Source organism: Coprinopsis cinerea (genome assembly GCF_000182895.1).
Source record: "Coprinopsis cinerea okayama7#130 chromosome 8 map unlocalized cont3.8, whole genome shotgun sequence".
NCBI lineage: Eukaryota > Fungi > Basidiomycota > Agaricomycetes > Agaricales > Psathyrellaceae > Coprinopsis > Coprinopsis cinerea.
Window position 1 is genome coordinate 1,374,048 of NW_003307537.1, and position 17,101 is coordinate 1,391,148.

The 17,101-nt window shown below is 51.4% G+C and overlaps 2 protein-coding genes across 2 annotated transcripts; both read left to right on the forward strand.

Annotated features, from left to right (window-relative positions):
• Positions 1 to 2,666: 2,666 nt before the first annotated feature.
• On the forward strand, positions 2,667 to 6,958 carry CC1G_02961 (hypothetical protein; the record flags this gene model as incomplete). The annotated part of the gene is made up of 9 exons (XM_001835821.2): positions 2,667 to 3,741; positions 3,796 to 5,361; positions 5,412 to 5,790; positions 5,859 to 5,930; positions 6,039 to 6,097; positions 6,176 to 6,323; positions 6,495 to 6,516; positions 6,565 to 6,586; positions 6,738 to 6,958. 9 exons carry the CDS (start codon positions 2,667 to 2,669, stop codon positions 6,956 to 6,958), a joined length of 3,564 nt encoding a protein of 1,187 aa, XP_001835873.2.
• A 662-nt stretch (positions 6,959 to 7,620) lies between these two features.
• CC1G_02962 (hypothetical protein) lies at positions 7,621 to 11,165 on the forward strand (the record flags this gene model as incomplete). Its single annotated transcript, XM_001835822.2, has 7 exons — positions 7,621 to 7,895; positions 8,128 to 8,516; positions 9,016 to 9,133; positions 9,238 to 9,315; positions 9,375 to 10,354; positions 10,408 to 10,556; positions 10,617 to 11,165. The coding sequence occupies 7 exons, from the start codon at positions 7,621 to 7,623 to the stop codon at positions 11,163 to 11,165; spliced, it is 2,538 nt and encodes an 845-aa protein (XP_001835874.2).
• Between the last annotated feature and the right edge of the window lie 5,936 nt (positions 11,166 to 17,101).

The window sequence follows — 17,101 nt, forward strand, 5'->3', positions numbered from 1 at the left end:
CGACCCACAACTAATGCCCGAGCATGGATTGGAAAGGGACAAGTGACGGGAATTTTACATAACACTCAGCAAACTATATCCTTTACTATATCTCCCGATGCATGCGATGTCCTGGGGAATACTCGTCGCATCGTCGAGGTGTAGAATCGTTGCTGCCCCTATAATAATAGCACGATGGCGATCAGGCCTATGTACCCGATTCGGACATTTTGCTTCCGTCTTAGGGGCTCCACCCAAACCCTCTCTCTCCGCACGAGAATCCTCGAAGACAACTCCATCACGAAGAAACTTCGGATTAAGGCGCAGACGCATGGGATGGTGCTCCAGTGGTATGATCACAGGTCTACAATAGATTTTCCAACTCAACTTGGCATCGCCATCGCGCGGGATGATGTTTACTTGTTTTCAGTCCGTTCACACTGTGATGCAAGATCTATCATACATCAAAGAGGAAGCTTGGAGAAGTAACCCTGCATCATGGTGCATGAGTACCACGGCCTCTCTTCCATCAGCGCATGTAGCTCCTACATCCCGGATCCTTCTATTTTGTGGTCTGGCAGAACTTATCAATGTCAAGCTGGAAGGAAGTACCCCGATTCTATCCGTCACACTGGAACACAGGTACTCTGATCGCGCCATGTCTACAAGTGGCAGAAGAGGTCGTTCTCTTCAGCTTCCAGGACAGAAGTGATCAGGACAATCAAGGGGCTACCCTAGAATAGCAAAGAAAGGAAGACAACGGAGATATTGCGAGGACCCAAGTTTCAGGTCGAAAATCTTTATCAACTTTTCGCTCCGTACAGCGCGAAGGGAGGGACAACCTACGTTTGGCTTTTTGCACCCTTGATATGTAGAATGATTGAAATCTTTTTACAGGCGGAGTCAATGACGCAGAAACCGTGAGTTGAACCACCAAACCAGTTTCACTATTAGATTTCGAAGGCTTGATCGCCGGATGGGCTGTGTCGTCGCTTGCCGACTATCAAACAATCATCTAGTAGAGATGGATTGTCGGGAGCTTCGACGAGGATACAGGATATGCAACAGACCTCGAGGCGGATCCGAGCGAATGTACCACGCGTATTGTGAATGTTGGACTGTCGATCCACCATCGAGGCTATGTTCGTTGTCCTAGTAGCAAGGCGTAAGTATCGACCAATAGTTACATTTAGCAAGGCGCCGGCGTCTGTTTCATTCGTTAGTTGCATTGGACCGAGAGCGACGAATAAAGGTTAATGAAAAGTATGGGGGGTTGTGCTCGGGGCAGAGCCCTGGCTCATCGCCGGAGAACGTCTTTATGACCGTTGTCGTGCTCCAATGTTAATTCCGTTTCGGGGGTCCAGATAATCGCAAACCTGGTACAAGGTTCGGACCACGGAGTCGGTGGATGCGGGCCATAAGGGACGTTGGTGCCTTCTGGATACAATCAATCATTCATACGTCTAGTAGAAGATAAGAGAGACTTGACTTTGGACAGACTGAGAAAACGAAACTGTCAGAGAAACAGCAGAGAACCGGGAGACATCCACAAAAGCAAAATCCACAGTCCCATGCGTAAGAAGATAGGTCAGCAGGTTTTAATCCACAAATAAAGATGAAGAGGTGGGCGATCATCGTACGAGGTACCTACCCGTTATTGAATGCGGACGCTCTTGAGTGGCTCGTGGAAGCTAGGCGGTGGGCTGATCATCGGGTATTCGAAAGCCCCTTTCGCACCTTCCATTTCCTGTATCCATGCTTGAAAAAACAGGAAACGGACATGAAATGCACATGCAAGTCTCCAGAGCCTAGTCAGGCAGTTAGGAACCCGAGAGGTAGTAATCTAGAACATGTAGATGCCGTCAGTATGGATGACTCCCCCTGAGTGAAGTCCATGGTTCGAAACAAGGCCTGTTTGGTCAGGTGAAAAGAGAAGAGGCAATTCTGTTCGAGAGAAGTGTATGGCGTGCTGAGCCAGATTAGGAGAAGGCCCATAGTGTAACGAATCCAGTTACTTCGGGATCGTCTGATTCTGAGACTAGATCCACCCATTCACTGGCTCAATTGATCTGGCCAAGACGAGACGGTTTGATTTAGGCTCGCTACCTTAAAGCATGGTACGAGAGCCCAACATTCTTGCCAACAGCGTGGATTTCGAGCTGCTCCAGGATACTCACGAGTCTCGGAGTGGGAGATATAGGGTTTGACGTTTGGTTTGTCGCAGCCCTGTCACTGTATGTCGTGGAGCCTGAGACAGACAAGACGTGGGTTAAGAGAAGCTCGAAAGATTCGCCTTGTTGATATGAACGCTTGCGCTTGTCTGGAAGGTCAGGACAGCGCTTCTAGTCGTGATGGCAAGATATCGCGTTGGGGTTGGTTGTGTTACAGAAGGCATTGATTGTCCAAGACGACTGCGGGTCAACAAAGCATGAGACGTTGCCTAGGTCGGATCGCGAGTCAAACAAAGCTTCAGTTCAGAATCAAAGGCCTTCTAGCACAAGGCGGTTGCAGATGGAGAGCACAAAGCCCGCTGGGCGCCATTTTCGCGTCCTGACGGAGGTGTCGGGCCGACGAGTAAACAAGGGAACGGTCACGTGACGACGCATCATCGGGACCCACAGCTTGAAGCTGGAAGCAGGTCAACGTGCAACGGCCATCGTCAGCCTCGCTCATCGTCCGGCGCAACGATGTCTGTCGCCGTCCACCGCCCGGCATGGCAGACAGACGAACTCCAAGAAGAATGGATCGACCTCGAACCCGAAGGCGATGATGCCGACGACGACCTCACCTATGGCACCCAATCGATATCCCTCACTGCCCCGCTCAGCACCCACATTCATACTCACAGTGGCATCGAAGGGAGCGCAACGCCATCACAGACGGGCACAGCTCGTGCAGTAGGAACATTTGTCTTGCATGAGGATGCCCCAAATGCATCGATGCCGTTTTTACCCAAAACACCAGGGAGAAATAACAAGAATGGAATCAAGGACTTCTTCACGCCTCTCCCGCTTGAACGCATGTTCGACCCACCGACTCCCCCTGTTGCATCGCTCTCGAAGACAAGTTCGTCAACGGCCAAGTCACTGTCGCCCCCGCAATCGGCAATCTTGAAGGCTGGGGAGGACACGGAAGAGGTCGCGGAGGATGAAGACGAGATTTTGGAGACCGACATGCCGAACATGCGGTCTTTCAACGGGAGGAGACCCAGCATCGCGTGTCAATTTACCTTCGCTGTTCCGAAAGGCCTCAGTCCCAACTTTCCACAGGCGCAAAGTACCCCGCATCCACCGGCCAACCACGGCCTCTCTGCCCCCCCTACAGATTCGCGTCTGCGACTCTTCCAGTTCCAGTATGATACCTACACCCGGGAGCATCTCTCTGCCATGGTCGACTCAATCGCTGTCAACACACCTTCAGGGAGTGGGACGACGGCCACCCCACCGAGTTTCCAGCAACAGCTGTCTCGCGTCACTGAGCGAACGTCCGACACCAGTCATCTTCGCAGCGCTAAGCGCCTCAAGCTCAGTCCAGCTTCTGACTTCTATGGGGAGGGTGCGGGTGCGGGGGCCGTGATCAAGAGGCCACCCTTGACCGGGAAGGACTATGTCGGTGAATCGCGTTCCCTCATGGAGAAGATCAAACAGGCGCGCGATTTCTCAACACTCTCAAGCGTGGCGAGCGCGAAATCTTCCCCATCGACAGAATCTAAAACCGATGTCGAAAACCCACTCAATCCTGAGCAAACGGGATCCAAACCTGGTGAGGCCCCTTGCTGCTTAAGTGTCAGGTCTAGGTCTGACTCGTATTTCCTAGATTCCGCGAGGCGAACCTCTGCTTACCTTGCAGTACCCGACAACAACAAGGGAGGGTCATCGACACCCAGTTCAGTCACTTCCAAGTCAAACTCCTACTCTTCCTATCGGTACCGACAGAACGCTGCTGCACTCATGGAACAAATCAAGAACGACATGAAGGGATCTAAACGACTTTTCTCAGCCGACACCGACACATCTGTCGGAACGTTTGACGATCAAAATGAGTCCTATAATTGTTCTGCAGTTTCGACAACACCAGCGCCTCGCCCCCGTAACTCGGCGGAGAGGGAGAATCGGAGCCCCAGCTCACAGGCGCGCGGTCATCGCCGGACTTCCTCCTCCAGATCTCATGGCTCGCGGACAAACCAAAGTCCGAGCAGGGTGTTCAACCGGTCCACCCACGACGAAGTGAGCCACCGACTCTCGCGCCTATCTTTAGCAAATGTCCCAACAAATGCTTCCAATCCGCCAGAGGCAGAACCCCGTCAAGGTCGTCCTCCGTCGTCTCTCGCTCCACCTTCATATCCTTCGGCTTCTGTTCGCGCAAATGGGAACGAAGACCTGAACCGTTTCGTGTCCTCCAGCACAGCATCAGGGACAACGCTTACAGCGGGAAGTGCTCCTTCCTTCACCAAACACGCCGGTCCCCCTCATTTAAGGACCATCGCTCCAACTGACCTTCCGCCGATGCCGGAGAGGCTAGGTGATATGCTTTTCGACAAGGTTATGATGAAGTGGGTGAAGAACACGGCGCATGCGACTGGAGACCCGGATAAGTCGGGCATCTCCCAGGATGATTTGAGCGACGATCCTTTTGGAGACATCGAGAGCCTTCGTGACGACTCCGGTGGTCAGGAGACGAGATTGGACGAGGAAAGGAACGCACTAGAAGTTGCGGAAGACCACGATGCACCTAATGCCTCGGTGGCTGAGATGGATGAAATTGAGGAGCGCTCGGAAGCCGAAGACCATGAAGAGTTTGAGCTTACTAGCTTCTCGACTGATGCTTCGATGCACGTAGTCGATATCATGACGGGAGTAGACTCCACGGGCTACAACGACGGTGACGAGACCACCGACTCTGAGGACGACGAGCTAGACGGTACAGTGACAGCGCAACCTGTCCCTGTCGTCGACTACGAGTCCGGTGATGAGGACCTTAGCATGAGGAGCCCCCCTCCGGTTCCCGGTGTCTCAATTCAGACAGCACCTGAACATCCGCCACACGAACCTATCACTCAACTTAGCACGCCCAACCGACACAATAGGCAAACCCTTTCGACTACGCCCATCCTTCGCTCCGCTCTAAAGAGTGGTAGCGCAACACCTACATCTGCCCTCAAGGGCAGCCGTGGTCGACATCAGACGCCTAACCAAAGCGGTATCCATCGCCGTTCCGTCAGCTTCTCCGACGGCAAGCTGGATGGACCGATCCAAGACTTAAGCGGTTCGACTGATACGGATTCATCGACGAGCCAAGCAATTGGCGTCACACCCAACATTACCCTTCCATCCGCTAGGTCAAAACGCATAGCCGACATGATGGAAGCTCTAGCCAACTCCGGTAAGTTTAGCTCGAATGCGTCCCGACTTAGTATTGACGATCTTTTGTAGACTTCGACGAGGAGGATTCACCTTCCAAGACGAGCAGCTCTGGAAGGCCGGATGAGCTTCGCCCTCTAGCAGAACGAATGCAAGGGTCCACATCGATCCAGAGCGGTTCTCCGCGTGAAGGTTCACGTCGCGTCTTTTCCCGTTCCCAAACCCACCGACCCAGCCCCAGAAGAGCCAAGTCATCCGAAAGAGCTAATGCAACCTTCTTGACGGAGTGTTCGTTCGGTGTTGCGCATGACCGATTAGTGGAGGTGATCACAGATGTTCAGCCATTTGAACCATTTTGGGATCAACTGGGTTCAATCGATCTATCTGGCAAGAAACTTGAGAGCGTGGCGCGTCTCAAGGAATTCTTACCGCGTCTAGACTCGCTGAATCTGTGCGTTCTTTTTCGCTCAATTTTCCTTGTTTATTGACCAATGCCCGTTCTAACCTTCGGTTTTACAGCAATTACAATGAACTTGCGTGGTTAAGTGGGGTGCCGGCCACTGTTCGGACGTTATCTGTAGCGTCCAATAGGTACGTTATCCCGATTCTGTCCCCTTCCCCCATGGTCTTAAACTCCACATTTAATATTCACCTAAATTGATCACGCGTCATCAGCCTTACAGGTCTAACGTCCTACAGTCACCTGCTTAACATCGAAAACCTTGATATCAGCCATAACGAGGTGGATTCATTACGGCGTACGTGCTTAATCGTCGATTTTTGTCCACTTTTACGCGATGGACTAACGTCAAAACCTCATGGGGGTGGATTTACAGAGCTCGAGTGTTTGCGACATCTAAGGGAACTCAAAGCTGACGGGAACAAGATAACCAGCGTAGACGGGCTTCAGCGCATGGATGGCCTCGTAAAGCTCAGCTTGCAAGGAAACACCATACAATCTCTAGATCTGGCCCAGTACCGATGGTTCGTACCTTCTCTGCCCGCATCTTATTCTATTCTCCAACTCTTTTGATCTTCTCATGGTGTATGGGGGCCTTTCCTCAATCGCTTGCTTCCTCCCACACCGGTTTGTTCGATGGGGAGAATATGGGATACCGAACTGATGATTTGCTTTCTTGTTTAATCCACCTGTAGGACCCGGTTAGAGATGCTGAATGTTAGTCACAATCGCTTAGATAGCGTGCGGGGCTTAGCATCACTCCAGGCTTTGATTGCGGTAAACCTAGGTGAGTGTTCGCACACTCGTTGAACCACTTCACCTGGTCTCGAATTTCGTTATTTCTCCGTTCAGGGGGAGTACTCTTTGATTGTCCACAAGAGATCGACTATGCCCATCATTGAAAGTTTATACTGATTATGTCGTCCCTTGGTCTACAGACAACAATTCGTTGCGCAAGGTTGACTTTGGGAGCGGGATGCCCCGTTTGCGCATCCTGCGGCTCAGTAGCAACAAGCTGACCGAGCTGACTGTGTCTGCTTTGCCTAATCTTCGCACGCTGTATGCGGATAACAATTCCCTCACCAACCTCACCAAGGTGGATCGGCTCACCAAGTTGGAAAACCTCTCATTGCGGAATCAGAGCGGACGAGTATTGTGAGTTGTGATTCTCTATTCAATTGTTTAGATGGTATCGTCGGTTGGGACTAGTTTTCCACTTTACGACCCCTCGGTACGAGCATTCATCAAGCAGCATCATCAATGAGATGGATGGAATGGCTTGATTTTGTTCGTTATTCGCCGTCACGTCCGACTCTTTTCCATGCAACCTCATTTTGGATGATAACCAACCGAATACGAGTGCTGATGGTTCTACTACTTGCAGCAACCTCCTGACCCGCGATGTGCGCGATGTGAAGCGCCTATATCTTTCTGGTAGGTTTTCCCTTCTCATGCCTCTTTGGAACTTTTCTGTGTTTCGCTGCATATTCTATTCATCCGTTGGTCGGCAAGGATGAAAGAAGCGAAACGGAAGTGGTTTCACAACCACTTCCGTTGGCGGTGAGGTGGTGTGCCTGAAGAATCCCGCTTCGATGCTTCTTTTTGGTCTCGACAACGGGCGGCTTCTCATACACTGTCGTGCTTTTACTCTTCAAAACCTTCTTTCCTCCGTTTCGGTGGCTCCTGTTATTTTCTTTCCTCATCCATCTCTCGTGCCTTGTTCGGTTGATGATGCTGATTTACTGATTGCGAATCGTTGTTCTCCTCTTGGTCCTCTCTTTCGCCGCCACTCTCCGTTTTTTCTCACTTGCAGGAAACCCAATGAAGTCTCCACTTCTCCACGAACCGTGTTACAATCTGGTCTATCTTGAGCTGGCGGCTTGTCGGCTGACCGCTCTCCCCGAGGAAGGACTAGCGAAACTCGCACCTAATCTTCGGGTGCTGAACCTGAACTACAACTTTTTAGAGGACGTGAAAGCCTTGGAAGGGCTGAGTAGACTGCAAAAGTTGACGATTATTGGGTCAAGGTTGAAGAGTACCAAGCCACTGATCCGCCTCCTCCAGCATACACCTGATGTGGAGATGCTAGATTTCCGGTAAGTGACTTCAAACGTCCTTTTATTTTGCTTTTTGTTTTCGGTTGACTGGGGGACATTGTGATGTGGGCGGTGGCTCGGGGACTGCCCCGCCCTGTGTTGTTGATCCCTTGCCCTTGTTTCATTAAGGCGATCCATTTTATGACATCATTTTCTGGACGCTTTTCTACGATTTTGCTTCCGCTCCGCGATCCAGGATGACCGGCCTCAACTAATCTTGTTCATTTCGTAGGATGAATCCGTGTACTTTGGGTTGGTACCTGCCATTATTGGTGAAGGACCTGCCCGGGGCCTTGCAGCCGTCGGAAACCACCACGACTGGGACAACGAATGGCAGTGGCGGTGGGCCTGGTTCTAGGGGCAAGGGGCCGTCGTCGTTGTCGCCGGGCAAGAAAGGATCAGCGACGGCAACATCGAACACAAGTTCAAGCTCGCAGGTGTGGCAAGAATTAGACTCGAAATTCCGACGCGATTTGCCCGACGAGGCGTACGGGGGTCGACTTGCGTATCGGGGTCTGATTATGCGGGCCTGCCCGAAGATTCGGCTGCTGGATGGTATCACCATCAGCGAGAAGGAGCGGGTCAAGGCGCAGCAACTGTTGCAGGGTATCCTGGGGCGCGGTAAGGCGAAACCTGTTCAGGGTTGAGCGCCGTTATACTTTTTTTTTTCTTGTCGCACTATTTATTTTAGATTTGTTTTATCGGTCGTCGTCGTCGTCGTCGTTGCTGTCGTTTTGCTTTGTTGCTTTGCTATCGTATAATGTCTGTCCGCATTAAATCTGTTTACCATCTAGTTAATGAACGTGTATCATTGCATCTGAGTCGGGTACAGCCTTGGGGGGAGGAGGGCCGGCGGACAGAGAGCATCTTGAATTTTGCAATATAACCCAGTTTGGAGACAAGCGATCGGCCTTGAGCCGGTTCGAGATCTGGGAGGGTCAATCTGTGATTAATTGAGTTTTTGGTGTAGGTGCCATTTTTGGATGGGCAAAAAAGGATGAAATTGTGTTCCTGAGATCGGCTAATTTTTCATCTGTGAATCTCAGAGAGTTGTCGGAATATGGAGTTGCTCCGCCAGTCGACGCTTCCCACAGGGCGAGTGTTTAAATAGGCCTGGTAGATCGAGGAATTGCTGCCCGTGCCCCAGTTGCAAAGTCCCTCATGCCAACAGACCATTTGCCGCCGCAAGACAGGGACCAGCTGAACAGCTACAACGTTGCTCAGCTCCAGTTCGCACTGTGAGTACACCGAGTCTGTTATTCAGCCGCTGTCAATCCAGGTGACAGCGGCTACCGATTCTTCCCTTAAAGTCCTTCAAGCGCTCATACTTCGTCTCAAACAGCAACTCAAATCCAAAGTGCGACCAGGACACTATCCAGTACCTCCAAGATCTTTCCCCCTCCGCTTCTCCAAACGTTATGTGAGTCCTGCCCTTTCCTCTTTTTTTTTCGGCCCAAAACTCACCCAATAACCATGCAGTCCGGTAGAGCCAGACCTGGACTACGACTCACGACGCATGTCGAGCTCGGCTACATCCACCGCCGACACAGACAGTAGCATTGTCTCGCGCGCAGAAAAACGCGCCCCGACGCCCTCAGACTCGCCGCTGCCAAAAAAACAGCGCACGAATAACCTCGATCAAAACAATTGGGAAGACTCGTCTTCAGCCCATGCTGCGCCCCAGGAAAATGCTGCCAACCTCGATGCTGGCATCGACCACACAAAAGTGCAGCTGCCATCCATCACCGCATTTGAGGAGAACTACCCGCGCCGCGCCTCGCTCCCCATGATTCACTCGGAAAGTCGCGTGCGGCACCAACCATATCCGCCAACCTCACTAAGACACGCCTACAATGCCAATTCCCAGTCAAATCTATCCAGCTACACCTTCCCCGCACCTGCAGATGATGCCTCAAAGCCCAACTACGACGACCCCAAACCAAATTCACGCCCCAGGCTCTCCACTGACTTGGGTTTTGGTTCTGGCGGCATCCCTCAGCCCAATTCTTACGACTCGCCGTACTCACAGTCAGGGTTGTCCAATGGCACAACCCCAAGCTCCACCTTCTCCTCATCCGCGTTTACTTCTCCCATGGGCTCGGAATTCCCCCGATCTTCAGGGCTCTCCCCATACCCAGACTCTGACAACTGGAACGCGTCTCCCTCAGGCATCGTGCGCCCAAGTTCAACTCCGGGCCAAATGTCGACCCCTCCCGTGAAATACGATGATGGGTTACGCCATGCTTCCTTTAGTGGGGCACCCATGTCCCAGGCACAAATGTTTCCAGGCCCGGGACGTATTTCGGGACAACATGATCGAAGGCCTATGCCGCAGAGCGGAATAAAGAGCGAGTGGCAATATCCCAATCAGGATTTTGTCCTGCCCCCTGCAAATTCCCACTTTTCTCCCTCTATGGCTCCCGCCCCTCCTCCCATCGCCAACGCCACCTCTCCCGCTCGTTCCCCCTCCACCATCACCTCTTCCACATTGGTTGACCGTCCTCAACGGAAGCGCGGCAGCTGCCCAAAGAGACGACCGACTACCTCAAGGCTTGGCTGCACCGACACTCTGATCATCCTTACCCCAGTGAGGAGGAGAAAAAGCAGCTCTGCCACGCGACTGGTTTGAGTATGAGCCAGGTTTCCAACTGGATGATCAATGTATGTATCATGCCCCCCGTGTTTCAACTTTTTTCGTTTTCTTAACCGCTCCTGTTTTAGGCTCGTCGTCGCATCCTCGCGCCCGCGCACAGGGCAGCATCTGGTCCGACTACCACGGCGCCCTTTCCCCCTGCTGGTCGCAGCGCGTCGCTGAACGGGCTCATTGACCCCATTGGCAGGCGGGCATCGATGCCTGCTGAAGGCCTCCAGCTCTACCATCCCATGACCCTCCAATCGGTCCACGGTGCCGGAGGGAACCATCCCTCGGACTATCGTATGCTCGGGCTATCTCGCTCAGGGCATCACCATCCGAGTGCCGGCGGCGGTCCGACCAACAGTCATCTCGACTTCAACAGCAACCGCCCCCTCAACCTCTACGTCTCTCCATCCCAATCCGGCCACCACCACAGCAACTACGACGTCCCTCTCTCCGCTCCTCCAACCATGTCCTCTGGGAACCCATTCACATCACACGGCTCTTCGGGCCCATACCCTATGCATTCTTCGACGAGTCCCAGATTGCCACCCGTTCAGTCGGGTGGATACTTTAGTGAAGGTCCAGCGCATTCTGGATCTGCACCAGGTTCTGGGTACGCAACGCCTCAGTGATAATTAAACCAGAGATGGACATTGTGAACCTCCCTTGCCATCGCTACGCCCTTTTGTCGACGCTCTTGTTCTAGCCGTTATTATTTTATCGCCTCGATCGATACCACTCGTCGCTGTCTCCGTTTCCTCCTCGATCTCATGACTGACTTATTGTGCATACCCCTCGCATCTAATCGTGGACATTGATCATTCCTTCTCTCTCCTTTTTGTCGTGTGCTGTCCTTCTCGCCTTGGCTCGAAGTTTGATACTTGCTCGCCGTGTTCCTTGTTGTGTGTATAGTTCTCAACATATAACGCAATCTAATTGTACTACAATCCCACCCTTTCACGTTCTATGCTCGCGTGCAGTCCGAGATTCTTACCGCACCGTCACCTTGACTCTCCCACCATCACCACCCAGCGAACCTGGCCTTTTCTATTTGACGATCTCTACTCGCCCTCCACCCCGCACTTCTGATCGCGGACTTGCATGTGGACCTTCTCTTGAATTTTGGTCAGGCTGCTCCCTCTCGGATCCTCCCCGTCCCGGACTTTTGCCTTCCCTCCCCCGCACTCTCACGCCTTTACTTCATCTTCATCCCTCTCGGGTGGAATTCGCTAGCCACCGCCAAGATCTATCTACTCCACGCCTCTCGCCCCCTCCCCCTCCCTTTCCATTTCCAAGTCGTCTTTGGAATTCCAACGTTCTGGTTGGCTACATTGCAATCCGATTCACCCACGACCCGCCCCGACAAACGGGGACTAGGGAGAATGGCCATTGCCGTAACCAACACCCTTTCTTCCTCCCCTCCCTCCATTCATCGATCTATTTGCCTCTTTTTGTTCTGGGCTGCGCCATTCCCTTCCCTTCCATGGGCCATGTCTTTCTGATATGGACTTGTTGGACTTACTGTTACTGACTCATCGGTTGACTATTCTACGCAGGTCTGCTCTTCACCTTCGAATCCTTTCGATGCCCTTCTGGATTGCCGTCCACAAGGTCTTGTGTCCTTCTAATCGATATCACATATCATAATGCGCCCTTCTACTTCTTTCCAGTCCTTCCTTTGTCTCAAGGACCGTTGTTGTACTTATTTTCTTGCCTTTGTTTTCTTTGCGAGTCCTTTCCGTTCCTTTCGTGTGTACTCTGCGTAGTAGAGTACACCGTGCTGGGTTCTTGCTGTGAACCCGAACTTAATGAGCAACGTAACTTTAACCTCTCCGCAAACGTCCTAGTCTTCATTTCCGTGAGATATTTTCTATCCTTTAACCTCGAGATGAAACGACGATGAAAGACAAAGGGGGAGAGACTCGAATCCGACGTGGCGACATCCAGCATGTAGTATCGAAGGATCATGACGATGAAGTGAAGTACATAAATTTATCTATCGGATTGATATATAGTGTATACGACATGGTGCATTATTCTATTGCGAAGTCTGTTCTTCTGATGTTTTCCGGTGATTGCGATGACTGGCCTACGTGGAATGCGTGTACACGAAGGCAACAATAATATGGGCGCTTATTTCACTTTTTTTCACGCAGGTGTTCTCTTCGCATGGGTTCCCGGTTCTGTTTCGGTGTTTGACCAGTGATTCTCCTATTCAGGTTTAGCAGCAACTATTGAAGTTTTCATGTATAGAAACGAGGCTCGATATCGTTGGTCATTTAATCTCATCCCCACCAACTCGAGGTTTCTCAGGACCCACACAACATCAGACCCTCGGGGTCGGTAAGGAAAATTGGTTATTAGCGCTTAGGTACTCCAAGCTCGTTAAGCTTGTAGACTTTTGACACCACTTAATTGGTGCCCTCCACTGGTGTGACATGATATGCGGGCGTTCTGATGAAGAGAAGGTTGATATCGAACGCAGAGCGTCTAAACCCGCGCTCTCGCGGGAGCGAGTAAGGGAAGCCAGTTCGCAATCAACCCAGAAGAGGCAGTGACGGGGGCGACGCGCTCAAAGCTTATGCACATGCACCCTTTCACCCACTCGCACTGCCCGGCGCATAATCACACATCCCTTCTGAGAAGGGGATTTGAGATACGGAATCTGGTGAGAAGAAAGTCGAAATCGCTGGTGCGGTTTGGTGTATCAGATGATTTAATTTAGCGACGGTGAACCGATAGTGGTGTAGTGCTTAGTGGTGTTCGTGCTATTGGTCCGCTCCTTCCTTGAAACTGTGAAGGTGTAGAATGGAGGGAGGTGTGTTAGCGAAATGTATACGGTTTCACGGGTGAGTATGGTGGCAATACTGCGTCATTCGGCGCCTAAAACAAGCGTCGGTCTTGTACTTTGCGTGCCTTGAACTTTTTACCTTGGGATAAGCTTGAATGGGATAGGAGTCCAGGGAGGAATTGTGACATGATTTCCGCCGAAGGGATGAGAGCGTGTTACTCGAGCTTTCCCTTCCCAAGTAAGTACATACTCTATTCCTATCTCAGAAGACGAAATTCCGGTGGTGCCTGTGCATTACGCGAGGCGTTTTCCGCGGCCTTATTTTCGTGATCTGTGCTGGAAAAGTGCGCGCCTGGTACTAGTAGGGGCAACGGGCATACTAAAACGTTCGTTCCATTGGGAAACATAACCCGAGAAAAGCATAAATGGTTTAAAGTGTCTTCAAAGTAACGTAAGTCCTTTACATTACTAGGGCCGCTCATTATCCGCGATTTGTTGTTGTTAAATCTTTTGTATACCCCAGATCCCGAGGTGAGATGGTCACTCGGTCGTACTCCAGCTAAGTATCTACGCGGCCTGAATGGTGATTAACGGTATACTGAATAGAGAAAGAGGGCACGTCGTTGACCTCAGTTGAGTGGGTGAGATAAACTCGTCCACCTAGTCGGACAACAAAATGCAAGGGTAGTGTGCGTTGCGAGACTGGGGTGGGTCTTAAAGTTTAACCCAGAATCGTTTCCTCTGCCCGTGCGTGAACGAAGATATTTCATTTTACCTCTGCGAACCAAGGTCATGACGGAATGGTTGGAGACCGATTTCAAACACTGGAATGGGGAACGGGGCAGGCGGTGGTCTTAAGGGTTCTCCGGTCTTCTTGTCACGCCAGTGCACAAAAATAAGGATAGAGCAGCGGAGAAGACAGGTGACGCGGTGACGGAGTAGGGCATCCCGTTGAGGATGAGCGGATCGAAGTCGGGGAACCCCCTGTCCCAAGTGCAATCCGCTTGTCAAGCTTCGACTCAGACAACCCGTTGACTGCCTTTTTCCATTCTAAAATGTCTCCCTGCGGGGACATGTCGAACGGCTCGTGGCGGAGAAACTCATGAGTGGGTACGCAGTCATGATGCGGCACCTAATGGGAGGAGGTTAGGGTGTTCGGCCCCTCTCCTCCTTCATCAGTGGATGTACTAATTTCGCGTCGTCAGTGGGCGACTGAGAAGCGTTTATACATATCCCATCATCGATATTGAGATAACTTCACTAGAGTCACTCGTTTGTTTCAAAGCAGTCTATCTTTTTGTATTGCTCCCATCACTACGGTGGTGGGTTGAAGATGAGATGGATGGGGTGTATCGTAAACCTTCTGAGAGTTTCAGGTAAAAAGATAGCCCATCTGTCCTAATAGGAGAGATGGAGCTTAAGTGTGATAAACGAAGGTTAACAGCGATGGCCTTACCTGTGCATTTTTCTCTTTCTCATTACGATTGTCCGCTCGCACGTAAATTTCTGGGTCTATGTGAACCACAGCGCAGCACCGGAGGGCTAGGAAGTCCGGTGATGCCTGGATAGTTACACCGTCCCTGGTAATTAATGAACGGAAGAAACGAAGAGAAGAGGGTTAAGCTCGATACGAGTCAGTTAGACACTGCGGACCAAGGCATATTTAATCATTATTTTCGTTCCAACGGCCAAGAATTTGCTCAAGATGTACAATTCTGAGCCAGTATAGATAAATTGCGGTTCACGGCTACCCGTAGTGAGTGACCAGAGCGCCGCAGCTGGCGGACAGTCGTACGGCTAAGGTGTTAAGTGGATTCGGGCTCGGAGAACGTTGATCTTAGTCAAAACTCTGCAGGCGATATCTGAACTATAACGACAGTTGATCAACCTGGTGGCAGAATAGCTCAAGGCGGGGTTTCAAGGTCTTGCAAAAATTATACCTACACTCGGCGCACAATCCCGGGCGGTGACCTGTCGTGGCTGATATGACTGAGAAGTAGTACCTGATTGAAGGTAAATCGAGGGATTATTTGAAAGGCATTCATGCGCCTGTCTTCGACATCCCAAAAACTGAGTAATAGTCGACGCTCAAAGGATCCTCGCAACTGCTAGAAGACTCTTTACTTAAAAAATCACCGGTTCGTGTCCGGGCCAAGTTCAAGTATGTAATAGACTGGTACGTCAGTCTAACGAGCCTAACAGGAGTCGAAATTAGAGAAGGTCGGAACCTTCAACCAACAGCCATTCAGCGCCGAGTGCTACGCGAAAGGAAGCCACAGGGAATGATTGAAAGGGGCGAGAAACTGCCTACGGGAATGTAACAGCGGCTTCCCTTAGATCCAGCGCTTTATTCGAAGTTTCCAACGATTTCCCTTCTCTTTATATCTGAATTCCCCCCTCTTTGGATAAGTACGCTTCCAACGCCGTCAGCTTCGCGATCGAAGGAACTCGACGCAATCACATTAAACGAAGTGCAATTTGATGCGGCGGCTGCGAATTCTGTTGGACTTCAGGCAACTCGAGGCGAACATCGCCCCTACGGAAAAAGAAAAGGGCCTGCCTTCGCGGTGGCACGCAGTCTTCTGTCTTCCGCCTGCCGATAGGGTGGGAGTTACCCCAATACGCGCTCCCTTTAACCATGTGAGCAAGAGTTTTGGGTGAAGTTATAGAGTTGTGATACGCAGCGAGATCATTAATCGTAACAGTTCTGGGGCCACGATTAAGGCCACACGACCAACGAACATTGTTACCGCGGCGGAGGACTTTTTGAGGCACAAAAGAAGTTTCGGGCAGGAAATGATCGTGGTGTCGGGCGCTTTGCAAAGCCTCGGACACTGGATCAGTGTACTCCACCCAGACTTGAGCCCGAAATGGTCAGGTTCCCCACGGGCTCTGTGTCAGGTTTCCCGTTTGCTACTTGGGAAAGAAAGGCCATTCACCATCGCGTTTCTGATCGCCATCTAGGATGTGGGCATGTTTTCGCCAACCCCATGCTGTTTCCAGCTTTCGAGATAAGCAATTTTGATTCCGCCTCTGCGATGGAGCCTCTGTAAATTGATTCGGAGATAGGTTCCGTGTTCTCATCCATGAATGCATTATCGCAATGCAGGGAATGCAAATGGCATTGAAGGGTAACGACTCGGCCCATGGAAGAGAAGAACTGATTCAGCCCGTCGGAAAAGGCGTGACGAGGGTCAGGCACGCAACTCGGAGAATTAAGGTCCAAGAAGTCGAGTAACACAGGGTAAACATCGTCGATGAACGTGTCCCATGACAAGACGCGTCTTTTCTGCCCTAGTACCTCCGCTACGGAGGCAGACCTGCGGTTTCGGACGAGCGAGGACAGTCTAACATAGTTCAAAGCGACCTTCATGCGTATCGAGACCTTCAAAGGAGACGCAGTGTGAAGACTTCGACAATGGGTGTCTCTGAATCACATCATGGAGATGATAGTACGGTGGGGCATATGAGCAGAGTTTCCTGATGGAGCTGCCTGAAGTTCCAGATAAGTAGTTCGGCCCAGGCAAAGCAATGTAGTGTCTCCTGGCGCTAGTGGCCCTGGAGTCATCCGACCTAGTTGAGCTTTGGAACGTGCGGCGAAGTCATTGTCTGACAACGTCCTTGAGCAATCGCTCTTAGGCGACTCGTCCACGTCGTCTGTATCACAAGGAAGCCAGTCACCAACCCCAGTTATCGCAGTGAAACCCGGTGGAAAACAAGCCAGGCAAAAAGGTTGAGTAGGCACGAAAGTACGGAACGAACAGAGCAATCAGAAAA